The 27,154-nt window shown below is 34.5% G+C and overlaps 1 protein-coding gene across 1 annotated transcript in view; it reads left to right on the forward strand.

The window, feature by feature from the left end:
* CFAP47 (cilia and flagella associated protein 47) overlaps positions 1-27,154 on the forward strand; it is a 443,526-nt gene that overhangs the window by 386,672 nt on the left and 29,700 nt on the right. The window contains exons 62-64 of the mRNA XM_047764176.1: positions 1,453-1,605; positions 13,854-14,025; positions 18,627-18,788. Coding sequence (XP_047620132.1) covers positions 1,453-1,605; positions 13,854-14,025; positions 18,627-18,788 — 487 coding nt within the window. The remainder of the gene's footprint in view (positions 1-1,452; positions 1,606-13,853; positions 14,026-18,626; positions 18,789-27,154) is intronic.

Consider the following 27,154-nt stretch of genomic DNA (forward strand, 5'->3'; position numbering starts at 1 on the left):
ATTTTAACCCTCTTAATTTACATTCAACTTTGTACCCTTATTGCACATTTCACATACTTAGTCTAAAATGTTCAATATCTATCTGTAAATTTTAGAATTAAAAATAAATTTAGTTTAAATATTTTATACTATAAATGTAGTATATATTGTGAACACATTTAAATCTGATGACATTATCTAGTTTTGCAATTCAGATGAACTTCGTAGTATTGATACCACAAGAGCATAGTATAGTACATTTCATAAGCTTTTTTAATATTATGACTCCCTTTTTATCTCATTCAATTTATGTCCTACGTGAATCTTAACTGGTGAAAATATAACATTTACTATATTTCAGAGAAATAATATTCTTAAATATGGACTCTAGTATACATGACCCCATAATATTATAGAACTAAGGCCAATACATTAATGTTCCTTCATATAATTAGTAGTTGCAAATAGAAACAATATTTTGGTTTCTCACTAATAACTTTTTTTTTGTCTTTTTGTCTTTTTAGGGCCGCATCCGTGGCATATGGTGGTTCCCAGGCTAGGGGTTGAAAGGGAGCTACAGCTGCCAGCCTACGCCAGAGCCACAGCAATGCAGGATCCAAGCTTTGTCTGCGACCTACACCACAGCTCACGGCAAATGCTGGATCCTTAACCAACTGAGCGAGGCCAGGGATCGAACCTGCCACCTCATGGTTCCTAGTCAGATTCGTTTCCACTGTACCACGACGGGAACTCTTCTTTTTTTTTTTTTTGTCTTGGTTTCTCATTAACAACTTCTGTACTTTATAAAAGAAAACAGAATTTAATATATATAGAAATATAGAAAGTTTCATATTAATTTGTTTTAATGCTGTACACTATATTAATATGTAATTATATATTAATATAAATTCCTTAAAATTTTATTTTTAAGTATTAAATAGCACATTTTGGAAATTTAAAAGCAATTCACAAATAGAAATCAAAATATCTTATATAACAAGTAGATTTTAAGGTGCATATAAATAAACTAATACTTTTAGGAAATATTTTAAAAGTTTTATTATAAAATAAATATTACAAAGTTATTTTTAATTATTTGAAGGTATTTGCTGTGGTATTATTATATAAGTGAAGTTTAGTATTTATGGCAATGAGTATACAAATAACTGAAAAATTCAGCCCCTGAATCAAATTTCTGCATCCTAATGTAATTTTCCATACTTTGATGTGTATCTCGTAGATTTATCTCTTATCATGCTATTTTTACATATTATTTAATATTCATGTTGATTCAAAAAAGTCTGTTTATGTAGATGCTGAATGAGTGTATGTGTGTTAATACCAGATGGAATGACATGTCAAAGTATGCTGAAGGAACTTTTATTTTTCATAACACAATTCATTTTTTTTCTATCTCAGGAATGATCCTGTAATCCAATAGTCAAATTAACTGGAAGTATTTCTCTCCTGTAGTTGTCATAAAATGTCAGTCCAGAAAGCGGATAGAAGAAAAGGTGGAAGTCATAATGTTTGGTGATTTTTTTGGACCGAATCCTATCGTAGATGTGACAGACTTTGTAGTGATTCCAAAAAGAAAATCATATAATTCTTATGAAGATATTGATGGTAGGTGAACCACAGTCATGGTTATAAAAATTATAATAAATAAAAACTCAGTTTCCTTAAATTTCAGGTTGCTGTTACTCAGCTGCATCAAAATCCATGCCCGTTTATTTTCCATTTATAATATCATTAAAATAGTGCCCAGAGAAGGGTTAGTTATGTTTATTCTCTTTACATGGTTATTTTTTTCCAAAATGGCCATAATTATAGTTATTAATGGATGTATAAGAATAGCTTGTGATTTTGTGGGAAAAGTAAAAACTGTAGTAACTGTAGTTTTCATTTTCCTTTAACTTTAATTTGTTCCTCTACTCTGATTTAAGGACTATGATTGAAGCCATGTCTTACAGCCTCAAATTTAGAAGCACAACTTTGAATAAAATGTTTTTTATTTAAAGAAATAGAAAAATTGACATAAATTATATATAGTACCCAAATATATTTTGCATAATAATCCCTCTGACATTCAGAATCTTAAACAGCACTTATCAAAAAGTTAATATGATGGTCTCGCAATATCAAATCTCAGTAATGCAACTTTATTTTTCAGCTCTCTTCCAGATGAACTAAAGTAGAGTGCTTCTATTTCACATTGAAAGGAAATTCCCATAGCGGTTTGTTATGAAAATCAAGAGAAGGCTATATTTATATATGATTTCAAAGCAAATAGACCACAGAATTAAGTACGAAATTCCTTAAAGAAACAAAATCTCTTCTCTAGCTTTCTCATTTATATCTGTGGTTGTTAACTTTGATCTCAGTATTATCATCTCTGTGTCTGATCTAATTATTTCAGTGATAAGAGAATGTAAATGCGATATAACTGAAGAGAGAGATGAGAGTATACAAGAGTATAGAGTGGATATACAGGAGATAGTAAAATAGTTTTTATTTTTTTAATAGTGGCTATTTCTACTAAGTAATAAATGCTCATTTGAAACAATTCAAGAAATTCCTGAAGTAATATGGATAGCTGCCCCTCAACTCAACGCAGTCCCACTCAGACGGGGTTAGAAGACAGTAAACTTGATATATACTGTCTCGTGCTTCCAGCTGTACTTGAATGATAAAATATGTTAGAAATTTAACCAGTTATTTTAACCAAGTCCAAATAACAGTGACAAACAAGGCCGGCATATTTCTCTTTCATATGGATGCCTGGACTTGTAGGGGGTTTAGGGAGTGTAGCATCTATGGCCCTTGAGATTATCAGGGGTTCAGAACCATCCACTGAGTTGTCCTCGTCTGCAGGATCAATTGTGCAATCACATATGCAGTGAAGAGCAAGCTGGTTTCCTTTAAAGTCATAATCTGGAGATGCAAACAGCATTTCTACCTGTATCCCATTGGTCAGAACTCAAGTCACATGGGCACACCTAGCTACACCTGAGGCTGGCAAACACTCTCTCTTGGCATGCCCAGATAGAACTGGGGGATGTTCTTTTATGAAATAAGGAACAAGGTGAAAGTGAATATTGAGACAATTAGCAGTCTGCTGTTTTTTACTTACTGTGAAGTGAAAAAAAAAAAAAACTATCATCAATACATCGAAAAGTATTTAATGAGAACCTATTATACATCAAATATTTTTCTGAGCCTGAAAATTCCCTTCCACTCCTAGCCCTCTCCTAGCATCAAACTGGTGTCCCCCACTCTAGGAAAGAGTTCCAGTCTGTTTCAGGTGAACATCTCAAATCCCCTACTGAGATGAGATCCAAGTTTAACTGGCTGGCTCTGCACAGCCCCTGTTACTGTGGACTGAGTACCAGCTCCCTTTCTCCGATTCCCTCTGCCACTTACCTGATATTATCACTCTGTCTTTGCCTTCTACCATGCCCCAAACCCAGATGAGAACCTTATTGATATCCATGCCGGTTTATTTGTTGAATACTTACTATCTTCCAAGAACTGTGTTAAGTGTTTATCTTTAAGTATTATATTATTACAGGATTTATCATCAAAGAAACCCTGTGAAGCACGTAGTCTCATTGTATTTTTACTTTACAAATGAGGAATCTAAGTAAAAAGTTTAATCACTTGTCTAGGGTCATGCAACACAGCAGTGGAAGGAATGGTACATGAATCCAGGCTTGACTATTTTTTTTAAAAACTTAAAAAAAAATACTTTAGATTTAAAACCTGGATATGAAAAATTAGATTCTGAGCTATTCATATTGGGATAGGGCCTAACCTAATTGCTTTTTCTTTTAAGACCCTGTAGGAATCAAACAATTTTATGAAGGAAAAGCTTTCTAAAACACTCCCTAACATTAAGTATAATACCCAATACCGAGTGGCCATTCGGTAAACAAGAGTTGTTTCCACCTTCTCTTTATTATCACACCCTGTTGTATTTTACTTCCTACGCTTTTTGATCCTGTTGCTCTTTTTATCAGTAGTAGTGTTTACCCATTGCCGACTAAATAGATTACTTTGAAACATAAAATTACCCATATTCATCTTTTTCACCCATAAAATTATCTATTTCATATGAAATGATATTTGCTCATTTTTTACCTAAGATATTTTTTTTTTAATTTTCCCACTGTACAGCAAGGGGATCAAGTTATCCTCACATGTATACATTACATTTTTTTTTCCCCGCCCTTTGTTCTGTTGCAACATGAGTATCTAGACATAGTTCTCAATGCTACTCAGCAGGATCTCCTTGTAAATCTATTCTAAATTGTGTCTGATAAGCCCAAGCTCCCGATCCCTCCCACTCCCTCCCTCTCCCATCAGGCAGCCACAAGTCTGTTTTCCAAGTCCATTCAATCTATATAAAATAATCCAGAATTACACTTGCCCATTCGTCCCCTATTATCATTCCAGCTTCTTATTTCTCTAGGTCGTTAACACATATTACTTACTCAACCCAGTAGGATCACTTGCCACTTCTGTACATTTACCAACCACTTTCCCAGCATGGTGACCATCTATGAAATAGTCTGCTCTGCCCATCTTGCCAGCTTCCACTGCTTTCTTGTAGAAGCTACCTCTGTTAGCTAAATGTTTCTTATCAGCGCTCAGTCATTTACTGTCCTCCTGGCCAGATTGGACATCTAATAAAGGTTGGACTTGTGAGTCTTTCACCTCCCACCCATCTTTGGTAGGCTGACCACAGAAAGTCTGTTTACCTTCACTTGCTGACACTGCAGTATGTAGAGCTGGGGAGTATGTTTTTCTTTGCTTTTCTCTGCAGGCCTCTTTTTCTCCTCTCTTTGCAGGCCTCCTTCCTCTGCTTACTCATCAGCCTGTACACATGGCTCAGTCACGCTCAGTCAGTCCTTTCACTTCAGGACACCCTTGGTGTCTTCCAAAAAAAGTTCATTCAAACTGGGTTCTCTTATTTACAAATAGGCATTCCAAGAGTAAATGAAGAAGAGGATCTGAAAAGAATAAATATTTCTTAAATGAATTACAAAAATGTCAGAAATATCTCCCACACACAACTCTCACTGTGTAATTTGGAAGGCAATATCTTATAAACTGGAGATGGAATTATGAAATGAGTATCTATGTTATGTGTACCCAGTGTATTTCAAAAGATCTTTGGAATTACAAAAAAGAAAAATCACACTAACTATATTCTTTTTATTTACTGGCTAGTTGTTAATGGTATTAGTATATAAGTTAAGGAGATAGTAATACAGTTACTAAGTTGTACAATGAGGTATTTAATTTTTAATTATATTTGTTATTTTTCTTTGTGATTGAACTTTAGTTTTATAATTGCAAAATGCCAACTTAATTCCAGACTACTTAAATTTGTAACAAGTGAAATAAATTTATATGAGGAAAGGGAAATTTTCCATTGTAAGCCTGCTCAGTTAATCTCTATTTTAAAGAATTATCTATTAATAATGAAATCAAACTGATGCAGACCATTTCCACTTAACTCAAAACATTATTATAAGTTTTATACAGATTTTGCCTTAGTGAATCATGCAGTAGCTTTAGATAAATATAGGAAATATAATCTTTAATTAATGAAATTCTGTTGTTTTTCTTTTCTTCAACCAATACCTAATACTCAAGGAGAATTTTGATTATTTATGCATATCAGGGATAAGAATATTAGTGTAGATTAACCTCAGAATGTAAATGTATAATACAACTGTCAATTTCCAGTGATAAAGTACTTTTTATTAAAATAGAAAATAGTTTTAATAAGCAGCCGACCTATAATAACCATACCCCAGTGAATGTCCAGTTTTGTTCTGAAGTGAAACCATTGTTTTGTTTGTCATCCTGCTGTGCTTCAGTGAATTTTAATAATTTAATGTTAAAGCTTTGCTTTTTCTTTGAAATCTATCTTGTAGAAGGCAAAATGTTGATTCTTCTATGACATGAAGTATAAAGGATGGTAAAGAAATGCTTGTTTCTAGCAGTCATTTTAGTATGTTCTTGCTACTTTAAATTGCTTAGATTGTATACTCTTGTCAGGTTGCAAGCAAACACATAATGATACTTCTGATAATAGAAATTGATTAAATCTCATTACCTGAAAAAATCCACTTCTTCCTGGATAAGCAGGGTCTATAAAGAAGCTGCCAACATCATTTTGAGAGGCTTGAAAGGCATGTTAGGAAAACAGCCTCTCTCAAATAACTCTTGAAAATACACCTTTTGATAGGGCTCGTATTTCACTGTTTCGTTACTTTTCATGAGGAAAAATAATGCTTAATATTGAAAATAACTATTAGGAACGTTTTCAGGTTTTGAGATCCCTTCCCATTGTTCTCTCTAAAATAACTTTTTCTCCGCTCAATACCATCAAACTCAAGAAGCTCATCTATTTTTTGGCTAAAGACATTTTAATTTGTGAATGTTTCTGTCCTAAAGCATGTTTTGCTATATAGAAGTAGGTTTGTTCAGTCCCCTCTTAACTTGAGTGTTTTTCTCTGTCTTAAACTCTTTTCTCTGAATATTTGATAAATCAGTTGACCTCTCTCTTGTCTGAGTTCCTTAAAAGCATCTGGTAATAACTGGATTCCTTTCACTGTCCTTATACCAAAAATATAACCAACTTGCATACATTCTCTGTAAGTCTCCCTGCTCACCCCTGCTCACCCCTTCTCACCTATTTCTTTATAAAGGGACAAGTCTGGTCACAAGTCTAAATACTATTTTAACCTTTATGCAAAGATGAACCAGCTGTTTTCACCCATATGTGTCATTTAATTATGGTTTACTGAACACATTAAGTAGGATTCCAAAGAGTCCTCTTGTTCATGCCATTTTGTACTTCCTATAGTCTCTTAAATCCCTTATGGTGGAAATTAAAGCACTTCACTGTGTGGCATGAACTGTGATGGGGCTTTAGGTTGTGATCATTAATTATATTCTGTATTCCTTCATCTGAGTTTATAACCACTGAGAAGTAGATATAGAGTTAAGGCAGATGGAGATCAAAATGTACCTTTATTATAAAGGCGAACTGGAAAATGACTTGGTACTATGGATTCATTTGGGCTTATTAATACCTTCCATCAAAATCGGTTTGCCTTTATCCCACACTAGCCAGTTGTAGACTCTTTGCAGGAATAAACAATCTACATATGAAGAAGAGAAAATGTATATCCTGGATTCAAGACATCAGAAAAGAAAGAGCAGTGTCTGTTCATCTGCTCATGCTTCATTTCTTCACCCAAATTCACTGATCAGATATGTTGCTTTTCCTTGGATGGCAAGTCATGATGGAGGAGGTAGACTGATGCTGAGATTTTTTTCCCCCTATACCTTTTCCATCTTGTGAGTGAATAAACCTCTCTCTGTAAACATGATGAGTAGGAAATGAGGATCCCTATCACCTCTTTCCCTTTATCTTCATCTTCTCTTTTCCCTGGGAGTCCAATAAAACTATCAAACTTCATTAAATGAAAATGCCAGAAGCTCTTTGTTCTTTCTCCACCCTGAGTCCTCACACACACAGTTGAGTTAACAAGGATTGATCACTTTCATATATTTTTTTGTTCAACAACAATCTAGGGAACATCTTTGCAGCCAAGTATTGTGCAGAGTCCCAGAGACGCCAAAATTAACAAGACACAGACTGTTGTAAAGGAATTCGAAGAACATCTCTCCAACATATTGGATTTTTGCACCTGTACTATTTAAATCCATTGGTGTTGCCCTACTGGGATATTGTAACACTTGTAGTTTTAGATTCTATTTTGAAATGTCACTTCTACAAGATTACAAATTATACCCTGTGGACAGAATTTCCCTTGTAATTGTTTTTATTCTTTTGAACTAACCCCTGGTCCATGCATTCTTTGTGCCTCTCTGTGATTAGTTCAGTAACTTTATGGGACTTTTTCTGTGAGTGTAGTTTTGCTGTTTAACTGCGTAACAGATTCATGCTTCTTCCTTTTATTTCCCAGGTGTTCTGTAGCTTGAGGCTGTTTTTCTTGATTAATCTATTGTTTTTTTGTGTCTGATTTTCTGATTTATGTATCACACCGGTCTCATTTCACCCAAGGCCAGTCATCTTATTGCATGCTGTTTGCATGTCAAATGTAAACACTCACGTTGGGTTTGGTCTGTAATCACAAATAGCTCCTGAGAAGCCTGTCATTGGTCTTCCAATGCCCCTGCATTGGGCTCCAGATTTGATCCTGTCCTCTGCTTCTCTTCATTTTACTTTCTCTGCTCAACTCACTCCATTAAGATTTCTGTCCTAACTACTCTATAAGACCAACTTTGACATGGCTGTCAACCTTACTGTGATACCTAATCCAGTGGTCAGATTTGTGTTCTGAGCTTACGCAACTCATCAGCACCATTTGCCAGTTGACCCAGATAAAGAATGGTCTGTTTTGGGCTTTAACGACTACCCCTATTAATTTATCATATCCCTGGTTATCCCCTCTCTATCTCTGTTGTTGGCTTCTCTTCTTCAGATCAGGATCTAAATGTTTGAGTGACCCAGGGCTCTGCCCTGAGGGCCAGCACACTCCCTTGTATAGGTTATATCCGGCACACTTCCAGATGCTGCTGCTGATGGCATCTTCTCAGCACTGTGCCACTTGACCGGCCTGGTATCCTAGGTTGTGAAATCTGAAATCAGACAACTTGTATATATATGTGTGTGTGTGTGTGTGTATATATATATATATATATATATATATATACAACTTGTATATTATATGTGTGTGTGTGACTGGGCCACCTTGCTGTACAGCAGAAAATTGACAGTGTGTGTGTGTGACTGGGCCACCTTGCTGTACAGTAGAAAATTGACAGAACAGTGTAAACCAGCTATAATGGAAAAAATAAAAAGCATTTAAAATAAAAAAAATAAAAAGAAAGTACAAAAACATGGTACCTAAATCTTAGATAAAATCTGAAACTGGATGCTAATTGCTAAAAGCTTAGATAAAATATGTTACAAAAAGTTTCTTTATCTTTTTAGTATCTTGTTTAAAACACATGTAAAGGAGTTCCCATCGTGGCGCACTGGTTAACGAATCCGACTATGCGGGTTCGGTCCCTGCCCTTGCTCAGTGGGTTAACGGTCCGGCGTTGCCGTGAGCTGTGGTGTAGGTTGCAGGCGCGGCTCGGATCCCGTGTTGCTGTGGCTCTGGCGTAGGCCGGTGGCTACAGCTCCGATTCGACCCCTAGCCTGGGAACCTCCATATGCCGCGGGAGCGGCCCAAAGAAATAGCAAAAAAAAAAAAAAAAAAAAACACATGTAAGAATAGCATTAGGCTATGTGGCCACTTTCTTCCTTTAATTTTCATTTACTTGCAGTCATATCAGAAGACTAACATGAAGTTAAGTAAATAAAAACGTTTGGTCAATTAAATATCCTTATGAAAGTGAAATAAAACATGTAAGTGAAATACCCCTTCAAAAAGATACATAATTTTGTAAAAATAATGAGTGTGCAGATGGTACAGTCTTCATTATCTGTTGAAAGAAAATAGCTTTAGGTAGTTTATTCAGTATCTTCTATCTTCTTTGAGTACCTTGATGTCTTTATTCTGTTTCAAGTTTGTCTTCAGTACTCCATTCATTCCTTGTATGATTATGTCTGTCAAACAAATGTAGATGCTCATTATTAATGAAGAGACAACTACAGAAATTTAGGAAAAGAATATGAATAACAATATTCACTGCACATTGATATTCATTTCTCTATGATTGAGACACTTTGGTTGTGTTTGCTGTGAAATGTATTTCTTACAGATCAAAATGTATATGGTATAAAATACATAATTTCAAAGTATATTTTGTAAATAAATGGGTTACAGTTCAGTACTCTTGGATTATTTTTTGTATTTAATGAAGGGTTCTCCTTTTAAAAATTACTAATATTCTTCCACACTGAATAAAATTTAGTCATTGTCCTGAGAAAATTCACCCAAATAACAAGCACCGTTAGCCATCATAGTGTCCACTGCATGATTTATTACCATGATGATACAAGCATTGGGTTGAATGATAGTTTTGCAGGGATAATATTTGGATGGAAACATACCCCTCTCATTCAATATAATGACTTTCTTGATTATTACCACTACTGTTTTATGAGGCTGTAGAAGATAGGTAGATAGATATAGATTGCTCATACTCTACAATTCTCTGAAACCTGTCTGATTAAATATTTTGTATGTATATTAAGGGTATGAGTACAGTACTGAAGTGATAAACTCATGATGTGAGTTACCAGTCATGACTGCTCACGTAGCTCCCGCTTCACACATCGCAGGGCATTCATTACTTGAGCTTAATCTCCATCTTCCTCTTACCCTTGCACAAGTCAACAGGTGGCCAGAACTATTGCAGAAATTTCCCTTAACTTCTCTCCAAATCTCCTTTTGCTCAATTTACCATTAAATGAGCACATCACTTCCATATTTATAACATTCAGTAGGCTATTGTTATTCTTCAAAGTCCCGAATCCACACCATACCCTGCAGTCTTTTCTCTTTTGCCCATTTCATCTCTTGACAAGTTCTTCCCCTTCCCCTTTGCTCCACCTCCTTGAGTTCTTTCTCAAATGGGCTGAGTTGATTTCCACTTTGGAAAATTCCCCCGTGCTATTCTGATTCCTAAGAGGCATTTTCTTTCTCTCTACATCCAGGTAACCCTTATTGCTTTTCAACTCTGGTATATTGGTCTCCTTCTCAGGAACTTGGCAGTCAAGTTCTCAGGACTTGTGCTCTCATAGCCTCTTTTACTTCTCCACAATAGCCATTATCACAATAGTTTTTTTTTTGTTTTTTTGTCTTTTTGCCTTTTCTAGGGCCGCTTCCCATGACATATGGAGGTTCCCAGGCTAGGGGTCTAATTGGAGCTGTAGCCACCGACCTATGCCAGAGCCACAGCAACGCAGGATCCGAGCTGCGTCTGCAGCTTATACCACAGCTCATGGCAACACCGGATCCTTAACCCACTGAGCAAGGCCAGGGATCGAACCCACAACCTCATGGTTCCCAGCTGGATTCACTAACCACTGCGCCATGACGGGAAATCCACAATAGTCATTTATTTTTTAATATTTAATTTTATTTTTTCTTTTTATACCTGTACCTGTGGCATGTGGAGGTTCCCGGACTAGAGACTTAATTGGAGCTGCAGCTGAGACCTATGCCACAGCCACAGCAACAGTGGATCCAAGCCACATCTGTGACCTGCACTGCAGCTTCTGGTGATACCGGGTCCTTAACTCACTGAGTGAGGCCTGCGATTAGACCCCTATCCTCCCAGACACTATGTCAGGTTCTTAACCTGCCAAGCCACAATGGGAACTCCCACAGTAGTCATTTAAAAACTGGTGGTATTATTGGTAATTTATTGGCAGTTTTTCATAAGCTCCATGAGGACAAGAACCTTACTTGCCATTTGAAGGAAGGCTTTCAATTATTATTCACTTAATGAGTAGTGAAATGAAAATATAAATGATAAAAATGTTACGTTTTTAATGTATGTTTAGACGTTGGCTGTGGAAACAAAATCATCTGCCTCATATTCATGAGTTTAGTCATAGCTTGGAAGTCTTATTGGGACAAAATCTACAGGCCTTAGTGAGCAGTTCATGAAAGACTTCAGAGAATGGGAGATAACTGAAAATGGGAAGAGCTTTAAGACAAGCCTGTTACAAGCCATTATATATTGTAAGAAAGAAGAAAAAGAGGTTACTAAATTTCTAAATACCTGTTAAAATGCAATCAAAATTAAATATATATTCATTCTGACTATTAATTTCATGAATTCAATTGTCTTTTTAAAGATTTTCTAAAAAAGGACAGAATTTTCCTCCTATATCAAAAAATTTGTTACAGTAGTCCCAAGAAATGTTTACTTATAATTTTTTGTTGTAATCTATTTTAAGAGAACCTACATTTATTTAAATATTTTTAGAAGTGTGCAATTATTCTCTCAAAGTTATGAGCTATGTTTGTCATGAACAATTAATTTTATACAATAATTGAATGATCCTTAATTTTACACTGGCCTCACTCACTTAGCTCTTGTCAACCCAATCCACATAAAAGTACTATACAGATACTCTCCAAGTTAGGAATGTAGCAAAAGGCATGGTTTTAACTTGATAATATGACTTTTCAAATAAAATGCAGAGACTGATCCTTTAGCTTTAAGACACAGTATAGAATGTTTATTTATTACGATTTTGTTCAACCTGATTCTGTCCCTCTCCCTTAGGTGTTCATATCAATATTTCTGAGTTACAGACAAGGGAGAATATGTCTAGTTTGGAAAAATAATAATGTGGTTCCTACTGGCCTCATCCCTGTCCCCTTGTGAATAATCATATCTGTATTTTCTATCATTGGATCTTATGATTGGAATTATGACATCCTTAGTGACAGATTCCCCATAGGAGGTTCAATGCTTCTGAAACTAATTTATCTTGCCATTTCCTGTCTTCATTCTAACACAGACATTCCCATAAACGCTTCAATAATTAAGCAGAAGCAGATGCAACTCTCAACTACATACAGTATTTGCTTTGAAAAATACAATGTTTTTTGAATGCAATGAACCTTTTTCTCCCAATAAACACTAAAATTCTTAAATGCTGCTTCTCTATATGAAGTGTGGCTTCCTATGGAACATTTCCATATCCCATCCCCAGAACAAATAGACAGATTAAATGTAAATACATTGATTTTGCGTCAAAAAAGGATGGTTATTGATAGGGACATCAATTGCTGATTTTGTCAACAGGATGAATGCTACCATTTCAGGAAGTCAGAGATTTATTTTTATACATGGAAAAATAAAAAATAAATATTATAAGGGTATGGGTCCATCAGTTATTTTACATTAATAAGGTTTGCTGAGTAATCATTAAATGTGACTTGGGCTTGTGACAGCCAAGCTATTTTTCAGAGTTATAGAGGAGAAATTATAATCAGCTACTTTTGAAAGACGGTCTGGTTTCTGTTAGTATTGCTTAAGTGGCCATCAGTTCTGTGAATCCAAGGATCACTTTTACCTTTGCTCACTAAGGACAGGCTTTAGAAATTAGCTCACCTGGGGACCAGGTCAAGCCATGGTTCCCGGGACCTCTCTTCCATGATCTCTATGCAACAAACTTCTTGATTTGCAATCTCGGCTCCTTGCATGGACGTGGAACATAAATATAATGGATATTTTTGCTTCTCTTCTATATGCCACTCTTGAATTTAAGATATTTTTCACATGTACCTAACAAAACCTTGCTATATCTTTCTTGTGGTAACCTATGAGTTAAGAAAATGTGGTTGATCATATTGTCTGTGATATCCCAAGACTAAAACATGAAGAACTCTCTCTTTTATCAAAATATATCAGAGTTTGAAAATCCTGCCCTCATAGATTGGGATGCTGTTTTAATGTTTAAATTTAACTCAAATCGTTCTTTACAAATTATAAGTCTATTGGGCTTTTAATATATTTATTGTATAGAGAATATATTATTTGTATTTTATAGTAAATATTGATTATTAGTTTCCACTTGGCTATTTCTTGTTTTATAAATCTGAATTTTAAGGATTTAAGGACGGTGGGTACATTTATTTTTTTATATTCATTCTTTTAGTTGTCTTTTAACAGAAACATACTGAGTGCTATTATATACCTGGTAATACACTAGGTATTATGAACTCAAAGCTAAATAGCATATACCCTTTCCCTCCCTCTAAATACCTGTGAATGATTAGTGCTGATCTAGAATTGGTTTTCATTAAATAAGTATTTAATTGAATTAAAGTGTATTTTAATCTTTATTTTCTTAGATGTACCTTTGAAACGTGAATTTGAATATGAAATTCAATTTGAATCTGAAGTTGCGAGGGCTAGTTTGGAACCCTGCCTGGCTGTATATTTGATCAAAAAATCTTATAATGACAAGGCTGAAAGGATAACATTGACCTTCAGTCTGGTATTTGCACCGAAGAAACCAATGAGGTAATCCTGCTTTTACCCCTGTTTTCTTTAAACAATATTATTAATGTTTTAAATTAAATGATACTGTTTTCTCTCTCCATCGTTCTGTATTTGGATTGCATTACTTCCTTGATGTTGTTGAGGTAAATATCTCAGGCTAGATTATTTCTAGCTATTAAGCTATGAAAAGTATTCTGGTGAAAAAATAGTCCTAATTATTAGAAATCCAAGATATTCTTTAGAAATTGTGGCCTCCCCAAGGTCATTAGGATATGTTATTAGCAAAAGAGGGTCATCTACTCTGAAAGAAAATGTTTAAATTACTGACTTGGTGCTGTACATTGGCAGCATATTGTTTTTTGATACTACTTCTTAGAACCAGTTTGACAAATGATGCCCTCCTTCGAAATTGCTGTCATTACCCTTTTACCATCCCAAACCATGGCACTGCATATCCGTTAGTAAAATTTAAGAGGATCACACTGGAATCGGTGAGAAAAGTAAGCACTGATTGTCTGTCCTCATTCAGTGTCTTTATATTTACTTTTTAGGCAACTGATACTGAGCATCTACAAATACTATGTGATAGGTCACATCTGAAACAAGTGTGTCTTTATGTCTTAATGCAGAGATAGTGATCAAAATCACAGTGTACACAAAGTACAAAATACAGCCTGGCATTAAGAAAATAGTTAAAAGTATTACTTGTGCTTTAACTTATACATAGTATACTTATATATACTTTAACTATGTATTCGATGTAGCCATGCATGTATTTAAAGTGGCTTTGAATATGTAGTCCAGTAAGATACCAGTGTAATCTTGAGGAAGCAGTCATAAAATCAGACTGTGAGAAGAAAGTACACTTTAGACCTTGACTTTCTTTTATCTTCTCTTTCATTTTCATAATTTTCTATGTTTATTTGTTGGTGTTGCTTCACATTTAGCTTCATATTATGTTGATTTAGTGACACAGATATTACCAGCAACAACCAGAAGGGGAAAATGTTATCATTAGTGAAGATGAGCAGAACCAATGTAAATTTATATTTACTCAGCATTTTGTGGATTTAGAGCTTCTTGATGAATATTTGAGAATCTAGTTTAGGATAACTTGTATTCATGATTTACAAATTTTTGTGAGTGTCTTGTGATGTTCTGATACAGTTTAATAATTTTGTTTTGTGCACATATGTATATATTCATTTGCTTCTGTTATTCTGTTATTTGGGATGGTTCACTGCAACATGCACCATTAAATGAGAAAAGCCAAAATAAAACCAATAGCTCTAACTTATAGAAAAGAACAAGAAAATAATTATACCCAAATCATACTTTGAATCTGGATAATTAAAATAAATATTAAATTTAATTCTTCTCTTCTTGGTTGTCAAGGTAAAAAAAGACAACAAAATTTTTGTGTTTGGGTAAAAGAAAATGTAATGTTTCACAACAGTTAATGCAAGGTAATTGTTCACATTCATCCTTTCAGAGAATAGTGCTAACATATTAAAAGTAATGGTCAAGGCCCTAAATAGTGGTTTTAAAAAAAAATAAAGTATAATAAAAACAGGAATATTAGTCCTAAAGGCCTTCTTGACCTTTTCTTTCAATAAAAGTCAAGGGTCTAATACCAAAACTTAAAGATATCAATAGTTAATATTGTCATGAATCAGTCTGATGATTATAATTTAACACTGGTCTGAACTTTTTTTTAATAGAGAAATTATACATGTCATTTGTCTTAGGGACTTTTTAGAAATATTAATTATCTTAGCTCAGCATTTTCCTGGAACTTTTTATCTGCTCAGGAGATGAACAGAATGAGAAGCCAAAGTTCTCTTTCACAAGGTTTGGGATAGACAGCTTGGTATAGGAAATATCATATATGTAAATTGTTAGGAATCCACAGTATTGACCATAAAATGGTTCATTGGATCACCCCTGAAATTGAATGGTCTTCCTCACTGTGGGCCAAACTGGTTGACTCAGTGGCCTTCCACTAACTCAGAGAATTGGCTGCTGAATGAAATTATTCAGCATTGTTCATTTGATCATATGCATTCATTTATTCAAAAATCATTTAACATGAAGTCCCGTCGTGGCGCAGTGGTTGACGAATCCGACTAGGAACCATGAGGTTGCGGGTTCAATCCCTGGCCTTGCTCAGTGGGTTAAGAATCTGGCATTGCCATGAGCTGTGGTGCAGGTTGCAGACGCAGCTGGGATCCTGTGTTGCTGTGGCTCCGGCATCGACAGATGGCTACAGCTCCGATTGGACCCCTAGCCTGAGAACCTCCATGTGCCGCGAGTGCGGCCCTAGAAAAGATGAAGAGACGAAAAAAAAAAAATCATTTAATATCTACAAAAGAGACAAAAATCTCTATACTTTTAAAATATTTAGTGTATTGAGAGTGATAGATAAGAAAGAATTAAATGCATAAGTAAACAACATTTCAGATTGTCCTAAGAAAGAAAGAAATAAGGGGAAATAGAGAGCTGTGAAAGATGTACATTGACAGAACACTGTAAACCAGCTATAATGGAAAAAATAAAAATTGTTATAAAGGAGAAAGAAAGATGTACTTCAGGTAACAGATAAATAGGCTTCCATGAAGAGGTGATATCTGAAGAAAGGCTGTGTAGAGGAGAAGATCTTGGGAGAGTACTTGGGATAGAGGGCGTAATAAATGTTAAGGCCCCCAGACAAGAAAACATTTGACATGAGCAATGAATAGTAAGGAGGCCAATGTTTCTGCAGTGAATTGAGCAAAGGAAAAAGTAACCAATTAGAGTTTGGCCGGGATCTCATTACATGGGGTTGTGCGGCTGTGACTTTGTTTTTTATGCTAGAAACAATTGGAAATGGCTAAATGGTAAATATTTAAGAGACTGATTTAGGACAACTTGTATATGCGATTGATAAAATTCTTTTAAGTGCTGTGTAATAATCTGATGTAGTTTAACAATTCTCTTTTGTACGTATATGTTCATATTCATTTACTTCTGTGATTCCTTGTTCCACATGAATTTGGGATGGTTCAAATGTAGACAGAGAGTTAAATAAGAAAAGCTTAAATAAAACAATAGCTCAAAATTGTGGAAGTTGGAGTTCCCGTCATGGCTCAGCAGGTTAAGAACCCGACCTGTGTCTGTGAGGATGTGTGTTTGATCCCTGGCCTCAAGCTCAATGGATTAAGTATGTTGTGTTGTACAAGCTGCGGCATAGGTCACAGATGAGCCTAAGATCTGACATGAATGTGGCTGTGGTGTAGAGTGGCAAGCTGCAGCTCTGATTTGACCCCTAACTTGAGAACTTCCATATGCTGCAGGTCCAACCTTAAAAAGAAAAAAAAAATTGTGGAAGTCCTCTCCTTGTGAAATGGCAAGAGTAGAAGCAGGGAGACCAATTATTGAAATGGTGCTCTTGAAACAGTGCTAAGAAGAATGTAGTTTCATTTACTAAGACAGGAGAGTGTGAGAGAGGTAGAGCTTTGGGTTTACATATTGGGTATAAGTTTAAGATGATTTATCAGTCATCATGGACTTCACTATACTGCATAATATTTCACTTCATTGTTACCAGCATTCTACTTAAGAACTATTTTTTAAAATTTTGGTACCAGTTTTTTGATAATGTAGCAGTGGACATCTTTATACATATTGCCTTTTGAAATCTTTGAGGCCTATCTCTGAGGGTAATTACTATTAGTGAATTAGCTGGTTTAGTGTGTATCGTTTTCAAATTTGGTAAGATATTATCTTACGGTTCCCCAAATGGGTGAATAATTTTACAGTCCTATCTAAAGAGGATAAGAGTTCCCACTGTTCTGACAGTTTTCGGTAAGAGGATTGTGATTGCTTTGTCCAGTCTGACATATGATATGATATTGCAACCACACCTTTATAGGTTTGAGTCATTTCCACCCTAAGCAAGCACATATACTAGAAACCATTCTTCACCTTCAGCTATTGACCTATGTCGCCAACCTTCTTCAGAGCCAAGTGCTTAGAAAGGCTGTCCTTACTCTCTTCATTAATTCAACTGCCACTCAGTTATATGTTATTGTATAAACTGTTTGTGGTCTTTACCAATTGCAATTTAATTTTTAAAAGCTTCAATTTAACTCAGTTTTATGGGGCTTTATTAAATATTCACTGAAAATATAATTTTTCTATGTGAAGCAGGAGTCAAAAAAGCTTTCTCATAGCATTTCATTTTGAGCAGAAAATCCCCAATGAAATACCTATCAGTGTTATGCTTGGGACCATTTGCCGACCTGTCCTCAGATTCTTAAATAATATGATGGTCTATACTGGTTAAAGAAAATATAAGCCAGAGTCAGTTCTGCATATGTTACTGGTTCTTAGTCAATAACTAGAGAGTAAATGACTCCCTACAAAATAATTACCTCAAAAGGAGAATGATAATACGGAGTGTGACTTAAAAAATTATTACTAAAATGTAATTAACTCATCTACATTTTTTTAAGAATTAAAAAATCTCAGTATTTTATTGAAACCACAAATTTACTTCCATTTTCACCTTAGATGATGTTCTGCTACTATATTCTCTTTGCTTGTTTTCCTGTGGTATCCTTCATAATCTTTTTCTATTCAAGGGCTCAAATTACACTGCAAGTAGAGTGCACAACAGATGGGATCTGGAGGTTTCCCATGATGTTGGAGGCTACTGAGCCTGAAGTGGATGATGTCATCGATATTGAAGGCATTGGTTTATTTAAGGAATCTACTGTTGACTTCAGGCTGACAAGCCAGACAAGGTAATACATCAAACAAAAGTATGTAACTGGTTTTGTGAATATAATTTATGCTGAACTGTGAAACAAAAGTTAAGATAGAAAATTCTATTATTTCATCTTTTGCTGGTTAAGCCAGAGCAGTATTGCTTCTGTGAGTCAAAGCTTTGTATATTTTGTATTTTTATTTAAAAATTGGAAAATAAAGTCTACAAAGGGAAGAGCAAAAAACAATAAGAAAAAATAGATATTGAAATTTAGAATGATATTTCTATTTGTTTTTTAAAGATATTTTAAGGTATTCTTTTCACAGATAGAATGTTTTTCAGTGAATTCTAATGGTTTGGGGTCGTTAAGTGGTTTAAGTAGAGGTAATTAGGTAACCTATATTGATTCTATTTTTCTGTATTCTTCTGTTCAACCATAACTATCTTTTTTATACTTATGATAACATAGGCAGCATGGCAATACTTTGAACTATCTCACGTGTAAAATGTATTTTTACAGCTTTTTTGAAGTATATTATACATACCATAAAATTCACCCATTGTAGGTATACATTTAATATTTTTTTGAAAAAATGTATGGAATTTGCAATCATAGCCACACTCTAGGTTTAGAACACCTCTCCCTCAAGCCCCTTTGCAGTCCATGTCTATTCTCACTACTATTCTCAGGCAGCAAGTAATATGCCTTTTCTATATATAACTTTGCCTTTTTTGGATATTTCATATAAATAAGATCACTCAATATGTAGTGGGTTTTTTTTTTACTTTTTTTTGGCAATTTTAGGTTTCCAACAAAACTGAGAGGAAGACACAGAGATTTTTCCTGCATCCCTTGCCCCCACACATGCACAGTGGCCCCCATTATCCATTTCACTCACAAGAATGGTACTTTTTTTTTCTTTTTTGGCCACTCTGCGGCATATGAAGTTCCTAGGCCAGGAATCAGATCTGAGAAGCACCAGATCCTTAACCATGCCGGGTGGGGGATCGAACCTGTGTCCCAGAGTTCCCAAGACACCAACAGTCCCATTGTGCCACAGCGGAAACTCCAAGAATGGTACATTTTTAATGAGGATGGACCTACATTGATGCATCATAATCACTCAAAGTTCCTAGTTTGCCTTAGGGAATCACTCTTGGTGTTGTACATTCTATGGGTTTGGACAAAAGTATAATGACGTATATGCATCTTTATAGTATCATGCAGAGTATATTCACTGCCTTAAAAATCCTCTGTGCGCTCCCTGTTCATCTCTCTTACCCGACCCCTGGAAGCCACTGATCTTTCTATTGTCTCCATAGTTTCGTCTTTTCCAAAATGTCATATATTGGAATCATACAGTATATAGTCTTTTCAAATTGGCATCTTTTACTTAGTAATATGCATTCCAGGTTTATCCATGTCTTTTCATGACTTGATAGCTCATTTCTTTTTAGCATTGAGAGACATTCCACTGTCTGGATATATAACAGTTTATTTATCCATTCACTTACCTGAAGGACATATTGGTTGCTCCTAAGTTTTGGCAACTATGAATAAAGCCAAAATAAACATGAGTGCAGATTTTAGGGTGGATATAACTTTTCAAATTTTTAAAGTAAATACCAAGGAGTACAATTGCTGGAGTACACTGGATAAGTGTACATCTGATTTTGTCAGAAATTGCCAAACTGTTTGGAAGTAGTTGTACAATTTTGCACTCCCACCAAAAATGAATCCTTATTGATTTCGGACATTCTAAGAGAAGTGCAGTGGTATCTCATAGATTTAGTTTCCATTTCCCCAATGACATATGATATGATGCATTTTTTCAAAGACTTACTTGCCATGTGTATATCTTCCTTGGTGAGGTATCTGATAAAATATTTTATTCATTTTTAATTGGGTTATTTCTTTTCTTATTTTGAGATTTAGGAGTTCTTTGTATGTTTGGGGTAGCAGTCCTTTATCGGTTGTGTCTTTTGCAGATACTTTCTCCCAATCTGTGGTTTGTCTTCTGAATCTTTTGATATTGTCCTTCCAATAATTGAAGTTTTAATTTTAATGAAGCCCAATTTGTCAATTATTTCTTTCATGGAGTATATCTTCACTATTGTATCCACTAAGGCATCATTATAGTGAAGGTCATCTAGGTTTTCTCTTATGTTTGCTATCTTCTAGGAGTTTTATAGTTTGTGTTTTGCATTAGTTTTACTGTCCATTTTAAGTTAATTTTGTGAAGCCTGTAAGGTGTGTATCTAGATTTTTTTTCATATGCATGTAGCTGTCCAATTTTTCCAGCACCATTTGTTGAAGAGACTATCTTTGCTCCATTGTATTGCCTTTATTTCTTCATCAAAGTTCAGTTGATTATATTTATATGGGTCCATTTCTGGGATCTCTATTATGTTCCATTGATCTATGTGCCTATTATTTAACCAGTACTACACTGTCTTAGCTATATTAGCTTTATAGTAAGTTTTCAGGTTGGGTATTATCATTCCTCCAATTTTGTTATTTTTCTTTAATACTTTGTTGGCTATTCTGAGTCTTTTGCCTCTCTATATAATCCATTTGTTAATATCCATGTAATAACTTCCTGGGATTATGACTGAGATTTCATAGAATCTACAGATCAAATTGAGAAGAACTACCATCTTGACAGTACTGAGTCTTCCTATCCATGAACATGGACTATTTCCCCACATTTTTATTTATTATTTGCTTTCATTCATCAGCATTCTGTAGTTTTTCTCATATAAATCTTGTACATTTTACTGAATTTTTATACATAAGTATTTCATTTTGTGGAATGCTAATGTAAATGGTCTTTGTTATTAATTCCAAACTTCACTTGTTCACTGTTAGTATATAAAAAAGCAATAGAATTTTGTATATTAATCTTTTATCATGCAACCTTGCTATAATTGCCTATTAGTTCTAGGAGTTTTATTGTTGATTCTTTAGTAGTTTCTACATAGATGATCATGAGAGATATTGGTATATAGTTTTGAGATCAGAGTAATGCTAGACTCAAAAAAAATGAGTTAGGGAATTGCTACTGTGGCCAAGTGGGTTAAAGATCTGTCGTGGTCTCTGTGACAGTGACTGTTCAATTCCCAGGCATCAAAGTGTGTTGAGGATCCAAAATTACCACATCTGTGGCATCAGTTGCAGCTGCAGCTTGGATTCTGTCCCTGGCCTGGGAACTTTCCTATGCCATAGGTACAACCAAAAAAGAAAAAAAAAAAAGTGAGTTAGGAAGTAGTCCCTCTACATCTATCGTCTGAAAAAGATTGTAAAGAATTGGTATAATTTCTTTCTTAAATCTTCATTAGAATTTGCCAGTGACCTCATCTGGACCTGCTGCTTTCTGTTTGGGAAGGTTATTAATTAATGATTCAATTTCTTAAATTGATACAGGCCTGTTCAGGTCATCTTTCTCTTGTGTAGGTTTTGGCAGATTGTATCTTTCAGTGAATTGGTCAGTTTCATCAAGGATATCAAATTTGTTAACATAGAGTTGTTTATAGTATTCCTGTATTATCTTTTTAATTTCCATGGAATCTGTGGTGATGTCCTCTCTTTCATTTCTAATACTAGTAATTTGTGTCTTCTCTTTTTTTAAAGTTATTTTTTAAGTTTATTGATTTCCTGTTTTCAATTTCATTGATTTCTAATTGTTATTTATTTTCCTCTTTTTACTTTGGATTTGATTTGTTCTTCTTTTTCTTAAGTTTCCTCAAGTGGAAACTTAGATTATTGCTTTTAATTATTTTCTTTTCTACTATATTCATTCAGTGCTGTAAATTTCCATCTCAGCATTATTTTCACTGTATCCCACAAATTTTGATGTTTTGTTTTCATTTTGATCAAAATAATTCTTAATTTCTCTATTGATTTCTTCATTGACTTGTGTTATTTAGAACTGCGTTATTTATTTTCCACATATTTTGAGTTTTTCAAGTTATCTGTCTAGTTAAATTCCACTGTAGTCTGAGAGCACATACTGTATGATTTCTAGTCTTTAAATTTGTTAAGGTATACTTTATAGCCCAGAATGTGGTCTATTTTGGTGAATGTTCCATGTGATTTTCTGCCTGCTAGATCTGTCTGTTACTGAGAGAGGGGTGCTGAGGTCTCCAACTATGACAGTGGATTAATCTATCCCTCTTTGCAGTTTTATCAGTTTTTGCTTCAAAATTTTGATGCTGTGTTGTTAAATGCATACATGTTAAGATGTGCCATATCTTCTGGGAAAATTGACCCATTTATCATTATGACATGTGCTTCTTTATCCCTGATAACTTTTCTTGCTTTGAAATTTGTCATTCTTTTTCTGCCACACGTGGTCTTAATTAAACATTTTATGATTCCATTTCCTCTCCTTTTTTACATATGTTATATCTCTTTTTTTCCTTTTTATTTTTTAAATTTTAATTTAATTTTATTTTTTACTATTTTTAGTGGTTGACCTAGAGTTTGCAATATACATTTATAAGTAATCCATGCCCACTTTTAAGTAACACTATGCTTCACAAGTAGTATGATTACCTTATAATAGGAAACAATCCTAATTCCTTCTTCCTGTCCCGTGTTCACTGCTGTCATTTATTCCACTTATATATCCATAAATAAGCATACACACATGATAGATATATACATAAGCATATATAATTGAATATATTATTGCTATATTATTTTAACAAACTGTTATCTGTTAGATTAAAAATAAGAAAAGATAAGTTTTTCTTTTATGTTCACTTATTCCTCTCATGCATTTCCTTTCTTCATGTAGAGCCAAGTTCCTGGACTACATTATTTCTCTCCTCTCTACAGAATTTTTAACATTTCTTGTAACAAATTGTTTTTTTTTTGTCATTTCTTGGGCCGCTCCCATGGCATATGGAGGTTCCCATGCTAGGAGTCAAATCAGAGCCGTAGCCACCAGCCTACACCAGAGCCACAGCAACGTGGGATCTGAGCCACGTCTGCAACCTACACCACAGCTCATGGCAACGCTGGATCCTTAACCCACTGAGCAAGGGCAGGGACCAAATCCACAACCTCATAGTTGCTAGTCGGATTCGTTAACCACTGCGCCATGACGGGAACTCCACAAATTGTCTTTATATTTGCTTGTCTGAGAAAGTCTGTATTTCTCTTTCATTTTTGCAGGATATTTCCACAGGGTAAAAAATTTTTTTGTTTGTTTTCTCTGAACTTTAAATACATCACTCTACTCTCTTGCTCTCATTGTTCCTAAGAAATCTGGTGGAATTTTTATCTTTATTCTTCTCTATGTAAGCAAGGTGTTTTCTCACTCCCTGACTTCTCTCAACGTTTTTTTCTATAACTTTGGTTTTCTGTAATTTTCAAAAGACATGCTTAGATGTTTGTTTGTTTGTTTGGGCATTTATACTGCTTTGTGTTCTCTCAGCATCATGCATCTATGGTTTGGCATCTGTTGTTAATTTGGAGAAAATTCTCAGTTGCTATTGTTCAAATATTTATTTTCTTTCTTCTTTCTTTTTATGCTCTTCCTATTACATGTATGTTATACCTTTTATAACTGTCCCATAGTCCTTGAATATTCTTTTCCTTTTTTTTTCAGTCTTTATTCTCTTTGCTTTACAGCTTTCAAGGATTCTATTAATATATCATCTATTTCAGAGATTACTTCCTTAACCAAGTCTAGTCTAATTATAAGCTCATCAAAGGCAATCTTCACATCCTTTAGTGTTTTTATGTCAAGCACTTCTTTTTGGTGCTTTCCTAGGTTTTCCATATATCTGCTTATATTGCCTACTGGTTCTTACATGCTGTATACTTTATCCATTAGAGCCCTTATAACATTCATCATGGTTCTTTTAAATCCTCATTCTAATAATTCCAACATTTCTGTCATGTCTGTTTCTTTTGTTTTCTCTATCCCTTCAAATCGTATTTTTACCTTTTGGAGTCTTGAAATTTTTTGATAGAGGACATGATATGCTGAATAAAAGGAAGAGCTGTAAGTAGGCCATCGGTAATATGGTGAGATGGGGAGAGGGAGAGTTCTATAGTCTTATGATTAGTTCTTAGGCATTTAGTGAGCCTGTGTCTCTGGGCTTTGAACTTCACAAGTACTTATCTTTTTTTCTCGCCCCTTCAGTGGGGGAAGGGCAGGATGGCTGGAGTTTGGTGTTTTCCTTCCCCAGGTCAGTCAGGCCTTGATAAAGCCCCAGTTGGTTCTGCTCTGGTTAACTAGTTTCCACTAAGGAAAAACCTTGTTAAGAAGAACAGAATGTTCTGGCTAATTTTAAAAATGATGTCTTTTCATCCTCCCACTGTAGGAAGCCTGAGGGAATTTTTCCCTGATTCTTACTGTGGGAATATGTTTCCCAGGTTACTAAAGGTAAATCTGACAATATTATGGGGACCTCCCTATGACTGGGTCCACCTGGAGTTCTTAACTCTCAGACTTACATGCTCTGAGCTTCTAGCAGTTTGTCAATTATAGTGTAAGTTTTCCTATCCTGGTTCTTGTTTGTGGGATTAGTAGATAAATGAATAAATTAATGAAATCTGAATAAAGAAAAACACAGGGATCAACCTAGTCAGTTATTCAGAAATCACAAAAGTTATAAAATTAAATACTAAATATATATATATATATATAGATTGTGTCTGGTGTTACTATTTTTCTGTTCCTTATATAATTTCAATGTCTGTCCTAATGCTTACTGATATGTATATCCTATTTTCCTTAATTGAAAATTTAAAATGAATGACTATGATATCTCTAGACTTGGCAAATTTTGATAGCAGTATGTTTATATGATCAACTTTGAAAACATATACTTTTGGGGGAATAACAAAAAAAAATGAAGTACCTTATCTGGTAGGAATGTGATTTGCTCTTGGAAATGAGATTGGTCTGAAGAGCACTAAAGTTCCCTCATAAGATGTAATCACTGGAGTTAGTAAAGAAAAAAAATGTGAGAAGAGATCATGATGTAAAAATTTCAACTCGAGTCAAAAATATCCTTTACATGTTTTATAACAATACAAAGATAATGTTGTTTCTCTTCATTAAAGGAGATATAAATATTGCTTTACATTAAAGCACAGATTTATTAATCGTTTAAAAAATACTTTCAGTAAACAGGGGAATTCTACCACACACATAAGAAGAACTAATACCCATCCTTCTCAAACTATTCAAAAAAATTGAAGTGCCAAATTCATTCCAGAGGTCACTATTACCCTGATACTAAAAGTAGACAAAGACAGACACACACAAAAGAAAATTAAGACCAATTTATCTGATGATTGAGATGCAAAATTCCTCAACAAAATATTAGCCCAAACCGAATTCAACACCGCATAAAGAAGATCATACCCTAAGAACAAGTAGGATTTATTACAGGAATGCAAATATTGTTCAATAACCCCAAATCAATCACTGTAACAGAAGAAAGGATAAAAATCACATTATCATCTCAATAGACAGAGAAAAAGCATTTGACAATATTCAACATACATTCACGATAAAAACTCTCATCAAAGTTGGCATAAAGGAAGCATATCTCAAGTGATAAAGGCCATTTATGAAAAATCCACAGCTAACATTGTAGTCAACAGTGAAAAGCTGAAAGCTTTTCCTCTAAATTCAGGAATGAGACAAGAATGCTCACCCTTAACACTTCTATTTAACATAGTATTAGAAATCCTAGCTATAACAATTAGACAAGAAAATTAGAAAAGGCATCCAAATTGGAAGGGAAGATGTAAAACTGTCACTCTGTGCAGATGACAAGATACTTTATATAGAAAACTCTGAAGTTTTTACCAAAAAAAACCTCTTGGAACTAATAAATGAACTCTTGGAACTAATAAATTCAATAAAATTACAGGTATGAGATTCATATACAGAGATCTGTTGCTTTTCTGTACCCTAATAATGAATTATCAGAGAGTGAAAATAATCCTGTTTAAAATCACATTGAAAAGAAAATACCTATAAACAAACTTAACCAAAGAGGTAAAAGACCTATACTCTGAAAACTATAAAACCCTGATGAAAGAAATTGAAGACAATACAAAGAAATGGAAAGATATCCCATGTTCTTAGATTGGAAGAATTAACATTGTTAAAATATCCATTATTTGGGTTAGACTACCCAAAGCATTGTCCAGATTTAATGTATCTCTACCAAAATACCCATGGCATTTTTCACAGCAATAGAACAAATAATCCTGAAATTTATATGGAATGATAAAATCCTGAAGAAGCTAAAAAAATTTTGAGAAAAAAGAAAGTTGGAACTATTATACTCTCTGGCTTCAGACTATACTACAAAGCACCAATCATTGCAATGGCTTGATACAGGCACAAAAATAAACATATAGATCAGTGG

This window comes from Phacochoerus africanus, chromosome X, assembly GCF_016906955.1.
Source record: "Phacochoerus africanus isolate WHEZ1 chromosome X, ROS_Pafr_v1, whole genome shotgun sequence".
Taxonomy (NCBI): Eukaryota; Metazoa; Chordata; class Mammalia; order Artiodactyla; family Suidae; genus Phacochoerus; species Phacochoerus africanus.